Below are 14864 nucleotides of genomic sequence, written 5' to 3'. Positions count from 1 at the left end.
TCAAAATACTACTGTCCACCTTATAGTAAGAAGGAATGCATACATTTTTTGACAGTTTCACTAACATTTGCAAATAATGTTTCGCAAATAGTGCGTAGAAATAGTCCTGTAAAGCTGGGTGATAGTAAAAAGAGTTTATAGTTTCAATGTTTCGGAATTAGCGCGTAGAAATAGTCATGTCCAGTTTATGGTAAGAAGAGACACTCTAATTCTTCTTTTGTGCAGTTTCATACTTTCATTTTGTCAGAAATAGCAAGTCTAAACAGTCTAAACAGTCGTCCTGTCCGGCTGATAGTAAGAAAGGACACTTGACATTTGCACTGTTCAAACAGTGATACAGTTCGGTGAATAATAGTTTCAACAACATTATTCTAACCTGAATGTATGTTAAATGTTGTGTTATCTGAACTTTTATTCGTTAAGGCTGTCTACAAAATTGTAATCTTAACTTTGAAATTAATTTTAAATACGAGTGTTTCCCACTTTTCAACTTCGACTATTTTGAACACCAATCTTGCTGCATATAATGTCGTACTGAACTGCACTCGACAGGTGTATCCGTGCGATCTTGACCATTTTGTCACTATAGCTACGGTCGAACAATCGTGTCAATATAACGTACATCTGTTATGTATACCATGACTCCTTTTCAAACCGATATTAAAGACGTATGAAAAATTAATTCATTTTTATAACTTATACCCAAAGTACATGGTTTGCTATAATGAGGTTTGCAAGTTCTATATTACTCGTGAGTTACTTTTTCAAATACAAAATTAATTATATATCTAATCGAACATAATAATACGTGTATACATACATACATACATACATACATACATACATACATACATACATACATACATACATACATACACACACACACACATACATACATACATACATACATACATACATACATACATACATACATACATACATACATACATACATACATACATACATACATGTCATGCATTTATATATTTAAAATTGGACTCGGAAATATGAAAAAGGCTGTGTCATATTATATCGCACCTGCGAAAATTCAGGTAACCGTACCATAACTTTAATATGGTCAACACAAAGCCGATAGCCGAGGGTTAAGGAAACACAATATAACATTTCTAAAGAAAAGCACATTGAAATTTCCTTTTCACGGGAAGTCACGTGGTCTTCGTAGTTACTTATTTGAAATATACACATACCATTGAAACGTGTGTATATGTATGTATGTATGTATGTATGTATGTATGTATGTATGTGTGTGTGTGTGTGTGTGTGTGTGTGTGTGTGTGTGTGTGTGTGTGTGTGTAAGTGTGTATATTTGCATGTTAATAAAAATAAATTGATATTATTTTTTTTTCACAAGCTCTGGGGAGCTCAGTAGAGTGAGTGTAACATTTCATTTTAGCGAGTGATATGAGATAGCACTAAGTGATTGTGCACCTAATTAGTAGATATTGTGACCTTTAAATAGCAAATGTCAGATTGCAAAGGTATCAAAACTCTCATCACCTTGTGTTTGTCCGTTAATTGTCTTGTTAGCATTTTCAACATTCAGCAAATTTTCAGCTTATAAGCTTGTGTCATTCAGCAAGATTTTACCAACATAAATATACAGTTTATAAAATCACACCATATTTGGAAACTTGATTTAGGAAAAAAATCCCTTTTTATTATATAAAATCTATTTTCACATCAGTATGAACAACTCAAAATATTGGTGACTTTCAGATGAATAGAATGTGACTTTAGGGTAAAATGCTAGGCATAAATAATAATTGATACACCCCACTCAAACTTACGTGTCACTTGGTTTATGTATCCATCAATCGTTCAGCTGATATACAGGTCTAGATGTATAGCCCAGAGGACATGTACAATAGCCATGCCAATTACCTTTTATTCAGAGTACACTCTTGTCAATCACAACAACTGAAAGACGACCCAGTAACATTTATTTAGCAGTTTATCCAAAAAAAATGTTTATTTTCCTATTCTAGGGTTCCACCTACTCTATACATATATACACTAAAGTTAACAAGTGGGACTTGCTTTCATTCTGTCTTCAATCTAATTTTACGTGGGACGTATCTATATGGAACTTATATCATCATTTGGATATCGTCTCATCTATTAATTACATATTTAAAGTTCAGAAGCACAGTTTTTGGTTATCTCTATTAACCTATCACTTTCCAAACATGTCAACTGAAATGGTGAGAATGTCAGGCTGTCTATTAATGAGATGACAAAATCTACCTACTGAACAAGATTACATCTTCAGCGAAATGATGTTATGCCATGGTATTTTCAAATCTAAAAAAGACATCCTGAACTGCTTATAGTAAGTGCTTTATGTTACACGGAGGGGATTTAGTTCAAATTCCATTATGTACAATAATCAGACTGTATATATCTATATTCATTTAATTCACACGACATACCATCTTGCAGTCAAGGAAATGGCTAGTTTCGCTTGTACGTAATACATGGATTGTTCTGATTGGCTATTTTCAATTTGGAATGCTACATCAAGCAAATCAGGAGGTATTTTACATAATAGCGTATATGCCATTCACTATTACTCGACTGCAGGTTAATTCAACATGACGATTCCACTTTCTCGTCTTGCCAATAAAAGCCGTATTCACTCAACCATGATTTTCGCTATGGAAAATATTTTACCAATTTCATTGTTGTTTGCTTGAATGCGGCAATTGTGCAGTCGAGTGGAAATAAAACCCGTGAAATGAATAAAATATAACAGTAACTATACGTAGGGATAGAGTATGGTTAATCTTGTCCGCCGAATTTTATTGTTAAAAGTCATGCATCGCAGCAGACGATTTGTTCAGATTGAGTCATAGTCTTATAAGTCAAGAATACTGATCACGCCTCGGGGAAGATGGAAACAAGCAGCTAGCTAGTCAATGGAAACCGTTAGCAAATCATGGCCTTCGCATCCAAGTCGTTGTTTTCTACGTGTTTTTTTTTGTAGCTATACTCGCGAAACTAATGAGTATTCACGGAAGCGTCTGTCGCTGTATCGTATTGAAATTAAAATTGTTTTCATTATTTTTTCACAATGTGTATCATTTGCTAACTTTGATTCGTTTTTTCTTGCTCGACATATATACTGGGTTCGATGTCCTTTGTATATATCCATGATAGCGTATAATATGTGACAGAGAAACTGCTTAAATATACTGGCGATCTGTTTCTCCTGTACAGTCGAGAGATATACCTAGTTGTTAAAGTAGTCATTCATACAGTGTTACCGATACATTCAAAGACAAATCTTTTATCCTTATAATAGTTGGTAGAAATGGAATGAATGGGGAAGGTGGGTTGACGAGGGTGAGGGATGTTGCCATTCTACTTTTTTATATTCATATCTGTGCATAGACTGACTAATGACCAGTGTATGACCTGGGTTGTATTTGCATGAATGTACTGGGCTAAGGTTTAACAAGATGATCGCTTCTTGCATATGGAATCATTTCAAGATAGCTCCACAGACGATGATTAACGAGGGAGTGCAGAACTGAACACATAGCAACTATTATCTATTCTGGATGCACAACACAGAGATTACTGGATTGGATGAAGAGAGTCTAGGTGGCATTAAATAGATCAACGATTATGGTTGGCTAAAACGTTATGGAGATTGTGCACAAATTTGCATACCTGGTTGATAAGGGATACCTGTCATCTTTGGCTGCCTTGACAACGATGTTTACTTTGACACTGAATATCTATCGATCCAGTCTTCATATCATGCCTATTATTAAACTGCTACAAAGAATTAACAATTTCATAATTGCTACATACAGTCGAAGGATAAAAGCTGAGGGAGGATCTGCGCAGTCGCATTTCGACGAATGATGCAATGCCATATTTGGGTTCGAATGTTTTGACGACATCACTGTTACTAGACTGGCCAAGCTGCTCTATATCTTGCTTTGACTTGCCTACTTTTATTTCACCGTCTGACATCCAATAAATCAGTCTTTTTTGTCATAATGGTAGATTAGTCTCAGATTTAAATTGGACCAAGAGACATTCATTTGATACTAAGTGCAGTCGGGGATATCTCGGATATTTGCTCGTTTAGGATTGCTCTGACAGTATAAAGAATGGTTCATTTGGCAGTATTAGTACTAGATATTAAATTCACGACATATCAAAGATGAATTGAAATACGTCTACCCTAATCACACACCACAGACAAACCTACTAGACTCAACTCCTTTTACGCCAATAACCCACGTATGGCAATGTGAACGCCACTTTTAATGCAATACTTGGCTAAATTTTAAAGTTACATGTTTATAAGAATCTACGATATTTTAAAGATCAAGGTATTAGTATCAGTTCAACGATAGGCAAGCTTTCTTTAATGTCAATCAAAATGAATGTGTGAAGTACATAAAGAGGCACAGCCTGTACCTGTATGGGTGCTGGTGATTAGTAGAGTATTCGCCATGTAATCTGAAGTGACATTAATGGCACATTTTTGGGGGTTACCAACAAATTCGGAAAACACTACATTTGCAGTTACCAACGTGAAGTCCACTTGTATACTCAAGTACCTCTGATGATCACATCGTGATTATGTTTAAGCCGATCTGTAAGCTTCAGTGTTGCTAAATAAGATTTGGTTTGAATTACGTATGTCTATTTATTACTATGAGCCTCAGTTACCGACTGTGTACTCAAAAAGTTACAGAAAGGTGAGAAATGGGTTCATTTTTTTTAGTGGGAAATTGAAAGCCGTGGTATGCAAGAGATAAATCCTGAGCAAACCGACACACCCACGATAAAAGGAGGCAATATGTATATAATGCAAATTCTCAACATGTAGAACAGTGTCTTGATGGATTGTACCCTTTCTAGTTGATATCGGCTCTTCTGAAAAAATACTCTCCTATCCTTATGAATCAACCAATTGCGTAAAGAAACGTGTACTGACAAACACATTCTCCGTAATTTACTAGTTTTTCCATTTTAGCGGCAGAACATCATTGAAAACTACAAAATAAGGCCATTACAATTTGCAAGGTTGTATGATATTTGCAAACAAATTGCCTTTAGCAAATCCCCTCTCTTGAAGAAATGACATGCACTGTGTTAATTGAACCCACTAAATAAATTATCCCAGCACAACTTGTTCTCGCCACATTAGACCGATATATTAAGTAACTGTGGTCTGACGTCACATTTCACGATGTCTCCATTTATTTCATTTCGAATTTCTTCTCAAGCGGAAGGCAGGCATTTCATTCTTAACATGAACGCTCCGATGTATGATTTACAAGTATAGCGTTATCTGGTCACCAATTAACCATGGAATTGCGTATACTGCCTACTGAGAATTTCTATTGTACTTTTAATGTATACATCCAAATGAAATGATATTTATCGAAAACACAGTCAAGCTTTTCTCAATGTCCTGCACGTCTTACTGATATAACTTACGCGCTGTGGATAATAAATTGCAATGCCTTCGACTGACATATCAGTAGCACTGCTGATTGTATGTGTAGATGCAATGCCGTTATATTTGCATGTTGTCTTCCCCTTTCAATCTGCACTGAACAATAGTATGCCTTTAGGGCACCAATTCCAACGCTTCAATGTTGACGGGTCTGTTTGATATTCCAAATTTACGAAATCCTGATTAAGTGATCCAACCTATCCCTTAAGATACAATTTCGACGGTCTCTGTGAGTGCACTATGAAACTTTTATGATTGCTTTTAGACTGGGATTTATCTTGACAGGGCCTGGCAGTTAGCAGTACTCCTCCTTCTTCTATGCCTTGCACAATGAATTATTTAGAACGTACGTACTGAATGCACAATACATATTCCCAACGTTGATATTATTATGTACTAGATTCCAGAACATAGAGTGATGTATATTCTGTGTATGTGTATTCCCCTGCGTTGGACTCGGGGGTCAGAGGTCATAGTTGTGGGGCATATGTTGAAGCAAGGTTTGAGTACACGGTGTAGTATAAAGCTGGCGTCGAGGCCATCAATCGTGAGCGGAATTCATTATCTATTATGACAGTTTGAGTCAGGGAAATGCAATTTTCGATGTCGGGCTCTACAAAATGAGATCTTTAGAAAGAATTGAATTCATTCTGTGATATTTTATGTTCTGTATGTTACTAACTCATATTATTTATGTATTAGTTGTTTTGTATTGTGTTACGTTGTAATGTGACGTGGTGGATGTGTGGTACAGTGACATTTTGTACAGTACTGTATTGTACTGTATTATATATCGTGTGTTATTCAGATACATTGACTTACGTTACGTGTAATAGGTGCCATTACTTTCTGTAGTACAGTGTAGTGTAGTGTAGTGTAGTGTAGTGTAGCGTAGTGTAGTGTAGTGTAATGCAGTGTAGTGTAGTGTAGTGTAGTGCAGTGCAGTGTAGTGTAGTGCAGTGCAGTGTAGTGTAATGTAGTGTAGTGTAGTGCATTGTAGTTTAGTTTAGTGTAGTGCATTCATGTATGTATGTATGTATGTATGTATGTATGTGTGTGTGTGTGTGTGTGTGTGTGTGTGTGTGTGTGTGTGTGTGTGTGTGTGTGTGTGTGTCTTTCAGTACAAAACGTGTTGAAACCGGCAATGACGTAGACATCATATCTGGATCATGAATAAATGGTTGTGTTTTCATTGTTTGTACACCTTTCACACTCTATTGAAGGCGTCATTTACTATCCATTTCAGCCTCTTTTCAATCATTTCTTTCCTACTTGGAACAGCAGTCAAACCTGTTGTAAAATTGACTCGGTCAACATGTTGGCTTTCTAGCAACACACCTAAAATATTTAGTTTCCCGTACCTAGTGATCATCTTTTCGAGCCTACTATTTTAAGTGAAAGGGAATCGTGTAGTATTTTGTATTTCTAGTATTGCTTTACACCATGTATCAGATAGTCAATTGTTATCTCACATTGCTGTTCTACTCAATTCATAGCAACTCATTTAAACAATAATTTTACCCACACACAATTTATTTGATCTTGTTTCGTGTATCTGGGATACGCTGATACGGTAACTACATAACGCTGCGTAATGTCCATAATCGACTCTATACAATGACGTGACGAAGAAAAATGAACACAGATGTATACAGACAGGTGGAAACGTTTGTTTGTTTGTTGTGCGATTTGATTTCATCATCATATGTGCAATGGTGTGTGCGAAATTGAACAAAATATTGATTTTTATTGTAATCAGAGTTGAACGGAATAACAGATTTACCGTCAGGTTGGTGTGGCCAATGAAAATTTGAGAGATAGAGAGAGAGAGAGAGAGAGAGAGAGAGAGAGAGAGAGAGAGAGAGAGAGAGAGAGAGAGAGAGAGAGAGAGAGAGAGAGAGAGAGAAGAGAGAGAGAGAGAGAGAGAGAGAGAGAGAGAGAGAGAGAGAGAGAGAGAGAGAGAGAGAGAGAGAGAGAGAGAGAGAGAGAGAGAGAGAGAGAGAGAGAGAGAGAGAGAGAGAGAGATGGATGAGCCATTCTAATGTGGGAGTGGTCAAAATATGAATTGTCCCGTAATGGTTTCAAAATTATTGCCTAATGGGCATGTGTATGTGTGAAATGGGAGGACATAAGTTATATTTTTCCATTGCTGTAAAGACAATTAAGGGTAACTTACCCTCCAGCTACACAAGGATTAATACATTCAGCCTGGTTTTAAGGCACGATTTATCATTTTTGGATGAAAATATCTAGTGGTCGCAATTATGTTAAGATAACCTTTCACAAACAAAGATACCTGATATATTAACATAGATATTGTATACTTTGATCGGTGTTATTACGTCGCTAATTTATATGTTTGTACTGCAACGACAAGTTACTTGTCGTAAATGTGAAGATATAGTGTGAAATGTATCAACCCTATTAAATATGAACTTAAGCTCTTCTTGTAGCTTATTAATATTCAGTTTTCAATAGGTCCCTATTACTGCACGTTTTAAAATGACAAAATGACAAAACCATAAACTCACTGAAGGTTACATATTACACTACCTGTCCTATGGATTTACTGTGGGCATTTAACGGCAAGTTTTTTTTTTTTTTTTTTTTTTTTTTTTTTTTTTTTTTTTTTTTTTTTTTTAGCAAAGTTGAGATTATTGCCATTTCTTTTACAATCATATGATCAGTATGCGTTTAAACTTATGTATTGGTTTGGGGTTACTTTTATCGCCATTTATATAAGATTTATTGTTGAGCAGGGACTCAAAGTGTTTGAGAAAAAAAGATGATGGAAAGTTGTCCCCTGTGGATCATCAAATGTATCATGTTTGCATACGTGATAGAGGTGTCCATACTCAAGAGACAATCCTCACGATGCAAATATTATCAATCTGATCTGTATCTCACATGCAATCATCAAGATATATGGCAAACATAAAATTTCGTCAGGTTGTCCTTAAATTTACGCAGAAACGATGATATTTGCGTTGCACGTAATGTATGCATTATGGTTGGGCGATCAATAAAAGCCAGTCGCTGTGGATTGACAGACGCGATTCGTTCTATTAACGACAAAGTCGGCCGTGCTTATGCTCCGTATTAAATAGGATCGAGAGATGAAAGGAACCAATGAAAAATTCATCTCTCAACTCGACCCCATAGTGGTGGCTGAGACGTGATTTCGGTTGAATTCATACTTCATTATATAGAGAGAATAGAAAAGAGGAAAAAATAGTAGAACCATGCCAGGCGTACATAGCAGAGCTTGGTGTATTGATTGGACTGTGTCCTCAAAGTGGTAATACATTGAAACGTGGCTCCGAGGATTCATTACGACAACAAATCAACCTGTGAAGTGAACTCCTTTCAGAGTACTGTGAGAAGGAATTGAGTTCCGTTCTTTCGATTTCTTGTGTTGTCGAAGTATAAAATACAGAGAGAGAGAGAGAGAGAGAGAGAGAGAGAGAGAGAGAGAGAGAGAGAGAGAGAGAGAGAGAGAGAGAGAGAGAGAGAGAGAGAGAGAGAGAGAGAGAGAGAGAGAGAGAGAGGAGAGGGAGAGACAGACAGACAGACAGACAGACAGACAGACAGACAGACAGACAGACAGACAGACAGAAAGGGAGAGCTATTCTAGTATCACATGTACAGTACTAATTATGTGAATTGTTTCAAGTAGGTAGTACCCGTTTATATTTTAATGCTTCCCTGTCATTGTGGTACAGTATGCATTGTTTGAGGTGTGGAAAAAATCAGCAAACCAATTTAAAAAATCTTAGCATAATCTTAGAATTAGAGTTTGCTTTCAAAAGAAACACGCCTGTATGTATCTGTTTTTACTTAATCCACCAAATAGAAACAAGTTAAGCCACTGTTATATATCTGATTGTTCTCAGATATATATAGGAAGTAAATCAAAGATACCGGAGTCGACGATAAGTGTCAATATGATAATAAAATTTATAATTCACCATATTACTGTTAAAATGACACATTTTGAGTAAAAAAACTTGAAAATCGATAGCTTGAATATTTTAATTTTAAAGAGGAGATATAAACGGGAAGATTCCCACACAAAAAAACCACCGGTATAGCTATTGCGTATGGCAGACAAAATGTACCAGAAATACACGGTTCGACTACGATGTCTACTCAGACAAAGCGACAAAATGTAATGGGCAGCCGCAGGGTCTTTAGGGCATGATCACACCGGTGAAGTACACCATTACGACGGTGAACTGCAACATTCAAAGAGAATATGCTATTTTCCCCTTAGCAACAGTGATTTCCCATGTTACTCTACCAAAACATGTCCCACTATCATTGAAATACTGATCAATACAGAGTGACCCGTTTAAAACACGCCCAATGTTGACTCTACTGCTAATGGGATGTTCGTATATTGTGAACAGAAAAGAAACACGAAAAAGCAATGAGCTAAAACATCGGTCGAACGAAATGTCCTCCCAACGAACGCTATTTGTGTATGTGCTGTTAATGTGTAATTAAAACCTGAGAAATCGCCTGAATATGATTTAGGCCCTTGATGGGTTTTCCTATACAAACGTGAACTCTTTTTCAAGAGAATTCTTTAAATTTTACCTTGTCTCTCGGTTGCCAGATGTCCAAGCCGTTGTCCCGTGACACCACACCAGTCCGCCTCGACCCCGCTGCCATTGTCTGCAACCAGGTTCACTATGATATGGAAAGGATTATGTCGTGATATGTCAGCGCAATCCCCGTTGTTGATGGGGCGAAGAAACACTACCTGTGTACGACTTGCCTTCGTAGAGTGGCTTTGTGTTTTCCTTACAATTATACAGTCGGAATAACTACTGAATAATTCAGCCGCAAAGCCTTGCATGTGAGTATAGCACGAGGCTTCAGATGAAGTAATTCACTGCCTCGACTCAAAAGCTTACGTCCGATTAGACGGAAATCCAGTTAGTAAGGAGACTGGCTTCACTCAAATCAAAACTATTTTTTCTTGGGAAATATATCTTTTTTATCGATAAATGTAAAAAAAGGTATTGGAAAGTAGGAAGGGATGCTTCCTACTGACGAAGAAGCGTGTTGATAGATCGATACATCGCTGCCATAATTTGAAAGAGAACGCTCGAAATAGTTATATAGGGTATATTTTTCCCGAGTGATGTAAAACTATTGAGAAATCCAACAATAAATGGACGAATCTGGTTCATACGATAGTTTTCAGTGAATTTCCCTTTCTCTGTAATCTTGTACTCCCAGTTTTCGTTCAATGCCAAACGTCTGTTTAATGTGGTGGCTGTGAGTAAAGCGGACGTTATCACGCTCTGTCGCCTCCTCTCCTATCCCTAGCACTCTATATAACCAGTGGGTCGTACTCTCGAGACGATAAGGATATTATGGAATATACTGCAATTATCGTCAAATAAAGAACGACGTACTTTAGTGTGTTGACATTGTATGCGTGCTGTTAACAAAGAAATATCTGAAGGAACACACACACACGTCTTTCCGATGATAATCCTCGGTACGCAATTTTTTTTTTATAGTTTCGATGTCAGATGGTTGTTGTGTTATATTATACCGCAACGTTTGTACTTCACGTTGGTTCAACGCTGTAGAAAACCGCGATGTCACTGCCAGTCACTCTCCCAATACTAGATCTTTGAATGAATGAATGAAGGGATATGCAGCTCACACTGTGGCAAGGTCGATAGATAAACACGCAACGTTCACTCCTTCTCTGTGCAATTTTCCACCAAATAGTTTCCGTTTGTCAGTACGAACAGTTTAATTTGCCTAGACAGCTTTTAAGGTCAGCACGTGAGCGAAATTAAAAGGTACACCTCTGTAATATCGGACCGTCACTGTCATCGTTAGTGATTTGCGTTTGCGCACTGCGAATACTGCACACCTCAAGGCAGAGCGCCAAATCCATGTGAGAGATTTTGAACAAGGCAATGAGACTCGTACACATTAAGATGTCCACTGCGCATGTGTGGATACACAAATTATTGATTACTTGGCGATTTATTTATGAGTGATTGTAATAACGATGATGTAGTTTCGCAATAAGTGTGGGCATGATGGGATATATAGCAACGGTAAAATTCGCCGGAAACGTTATCTCATTTAGTGATTACAGCAACTAAGTGATTACTGTACTATTAAAGTGATCAATGCTCCCTCAGTGCTTGACGATTGGCACGGAAACGCTTCACGAAATGGAAATAATTTGCATATCAATCCCCCGCCATTATCACCCAAAACAGACTACCTCAGCCTTCATTAGACCGTTACTGGAATGTTCTGTGATATGACCTAGCAGTTGCTTCAAAGATAAAAGTAAAGATATACAATAATAACACAGCAAAAATTCTCTTAAAACTCTAGTCACGCCTGCAGGGCATGTTGTCCAGTAAAGCAATAAGTTATGACATGGTCAGACCAGGCGTTCAATTTATTGTTATTCTCAGGTCTCAGTTAATGGCTTTAATATTTAAATAAGTAAAGAATTATTTATGTTGTTAAAAAATTGCTCGGAACCGCGTTTCTTTGCTGTTAAAGGCTAATTTAAATTGTGTAAAGAAAAGTGCATGTATTTGCATGTGTTGTAAAATGTTCACTATGGTATGGTGTAACTGATACAGTAGTGATACGAGGGGTCGAGGGAGGGGGTATGGATGGGGGTTGGGTTGAGGGGATGGGGGAGACCTTGCTACTAGTCATCATACACACAATACTGTAACTTCTGAGTAATTGATGTGATATATGATGCAAAGAACAGTTCTGTTTCTTTTTACCATGACAATGAAACTTAAAATGAATGAATTATCTCCAAATCGTGATAATCCACAAATCACAATCACTCCTGTGGGACTACTTTCGAATCATATTGAACGCTTTGGTAAAAATTCGCAGTCACTAAAATGTAGATATATACTTCAACAATGCACATGTATCATATATACTTCAACAATACACATGTATCATATAATATACTTCAACAATACACATGTATCATATATACTTCAACAATACACATGTATCATATAATATACTTCAACAATACACATGTATCATATATACTTCAACAATACACATGTATCATATATACTTCAACAATACACATGTATCATATATACTTCAACAATACACATGTATCATATATACTTCAACAATACACATGTATCATATATACTTCAACAATACACATGTATCATATATACTTCAACAATACACATGTATCATATTTTGGTACATAGGAAAGGAAGCTAGGTGAAATATTTATCAACACTCGGATCTTATTTCACCCGAATGAGCTAATGGCATTTAATCTATGTATCATGAATATTTCAGAAAATATGATTTATTCATGTAATTAATCCATATTCACCAGCAAATTGTCACAGAAATAAAAAGCTTGTCAAATGAACTATGACCTCGGATTCATTAAACATTTCCGATGGTTGCGTTATCCACTGAGGTTTCACATAGAGATATATATACCGTTTCTGTTCAGTTCATTCCAAACTGCGAAGTTCGTTTGGGAATCTCAGACTCGAATCTCGCTACCGTGATGAGTTGAAATTTACCTAACGTTTTGAATAAATAAGACTGCATCACATCACTTAGAATGTCTGTAGCTGCCTTAGAGGATAATGGGATAGCGTATTATGATCTTGGAGTTGATTTACCTTTCAGATTACGGCGAGAGTCAGAGGGGCTTAATTTCAAATTTGTTTTGCAAGCCATCAACGCAATAAACTCATTACTTTCATTCCCGTCACCAATGAATCATTTACAGTGACAGCAGCGCAGTGTTCCTTTACAGCGAATTTTGCTTGAGCGTGCAGTTTTGATTATACTAGATGATATAAAATTCATTGAGACTGACCCCGAAGTTTTAAACACAATACAAAAATCCCTGTAACTCCATTTGTAAAACACAGCATCAAGATCGCGTTTTGATCTCTGCTGAAATTCATTTAAACGTACTCTTATGTCTATAGTTGGGAAAAAGAGAAACACGTCAATGTATCGTTTAGATAAGCCTGTGGTATTAGGAACAAAAATCCCCCACAATGTACAACCATAGGACTTAAGAATTGTGCGTATGTCAGCAAAAATAAATGTTACTGTACAGTATAGCAATGAAAGGTAATAATCATAGGCACATGAAGTTTACTAATGTAGCTGCCAATATTATACGTTAGATGGCGTTTGACTCATATAAAGTGGACCACTCAGCTATACCCCGGCCCGCAAATGCTGTCTTTGATTTACATCTAAAATCATCTGAACTTATAAAGAACTCAATGATAATGTGAAAAGAATTTTAAATCTTGATGCTTATTTTCTTTTTAAACTTACAACTACAAATATCGTCTACTAAAATTGGTACTGCATCTGTCCATATCTACTATACCGTAGAACATTTCTTGTGGTCCAGTTATAGCGTTCAACACTAGGCCAACATGGTCCATATCATCTGCCCAGATCTAGGATCACGTAGAACATTTCCTGTGGTCGAGTGTTTCGTTCAACACTAGCCAACATGGTCGAGTTACATCGTTCGACACTATAGCCGACATGGTCGAGTTATATCGTTCGACACTATAGCCGACATCGTTCGACACCATAGCCAACGTGCTCGAGTTATATCATTCGACTCTATAGCCAACATGGTCGAGATATATCATTCGACTCTATAGCCGACATGGTCGAGTTATATCATTCGACTCTATAGCCAACATGGTCGAGTTATATCGTTCGACTCTATAGTCAACATGGTCGAGTTATATCGTTCGACTCTACAGTCAACATGGTCGAGTTATATCGTTCGACTCTATAGCCAACATGGTCGAGTTATATCGTTCGACTCTATAGTAAACATGGTCGAGTTATATCATTCGACTCTATAGCCAACATGGTCGAGTTATATCATTCGACTCTATAGCCGACATGGTCGAGTTATATCATTCGACACTATAGTCAACATGGTCGAGTTATATCGTTCGACTCTATAGCCAACATGGTCGAGTTATATCATAGTTCGACACTATAGCCAACATGGTCGAGTTATATCATTCGACTCTATAGTCAACATGGTCGAGTTATATCGTTCGACTCTACAGTCAACATGGTCGAGTTATATCGTTCGACTCTATAGCCAATATGGTCGAGTTATATCGTTCGACACTATAGCCGACATGGTCGAGTTATATCGTTCGACTCTATAGTCGACATGGTCGAGTTATATCGTTCGACTCTATAGCCAACATGGTCGAGTTATATCGTTCGACACTATAGCCAACATGGTCGAGTTATATCGTTCGACACTATAGCCAACATGGTCGAGTTATATCATAGTTCG

At 37.0% G+C, this 14864-nt stretch overlaps 1 protein-coding gene across 1 annotated transcript in view; it reads right to left on the bottom strand.

Annotated features, from left to right (window-relative positions):
- Positions 1-11370, bottom strand: part of LOC144436308 (GTP-binding protein Di-Ras2-like) — a 35599-nt gene extending 24229 nt beyond the window's left edge. Inside the window, exon 1 of the mRNA XM_078125061.1 lies at positions 10103-11370. Within this exon, the coding sequence (XP_077981187.1) occupies positions 10103-10177 (75 nt within the window). The 5' untranslated portion in view covers positions 10178-11370. The remainder of the gene's footprint in view (positions 1-10102) is intronic.
- Between the last annotated feature and the right edge of the window lie 3494 nt (positions 11371-14864).

This window comes from Glandiceps talaboti, chromosome 6 (assembly GCF_964340395.1).
Source record: "Glandiceps talaboti chromosome 6, keGlaTala1.1, whole genome shotgun sequence".
Taxonomy (NCBI): Eukaryota; Metazoa; Hemichordata; class Enteropneusta; family Spengelidae; genus Glandiceps; species Glandiceps talaboti.
Note: the sequence above shows the minus strand (reverse complement) of the source record. Positions and strands in the feature narration are given on the sequence as shown.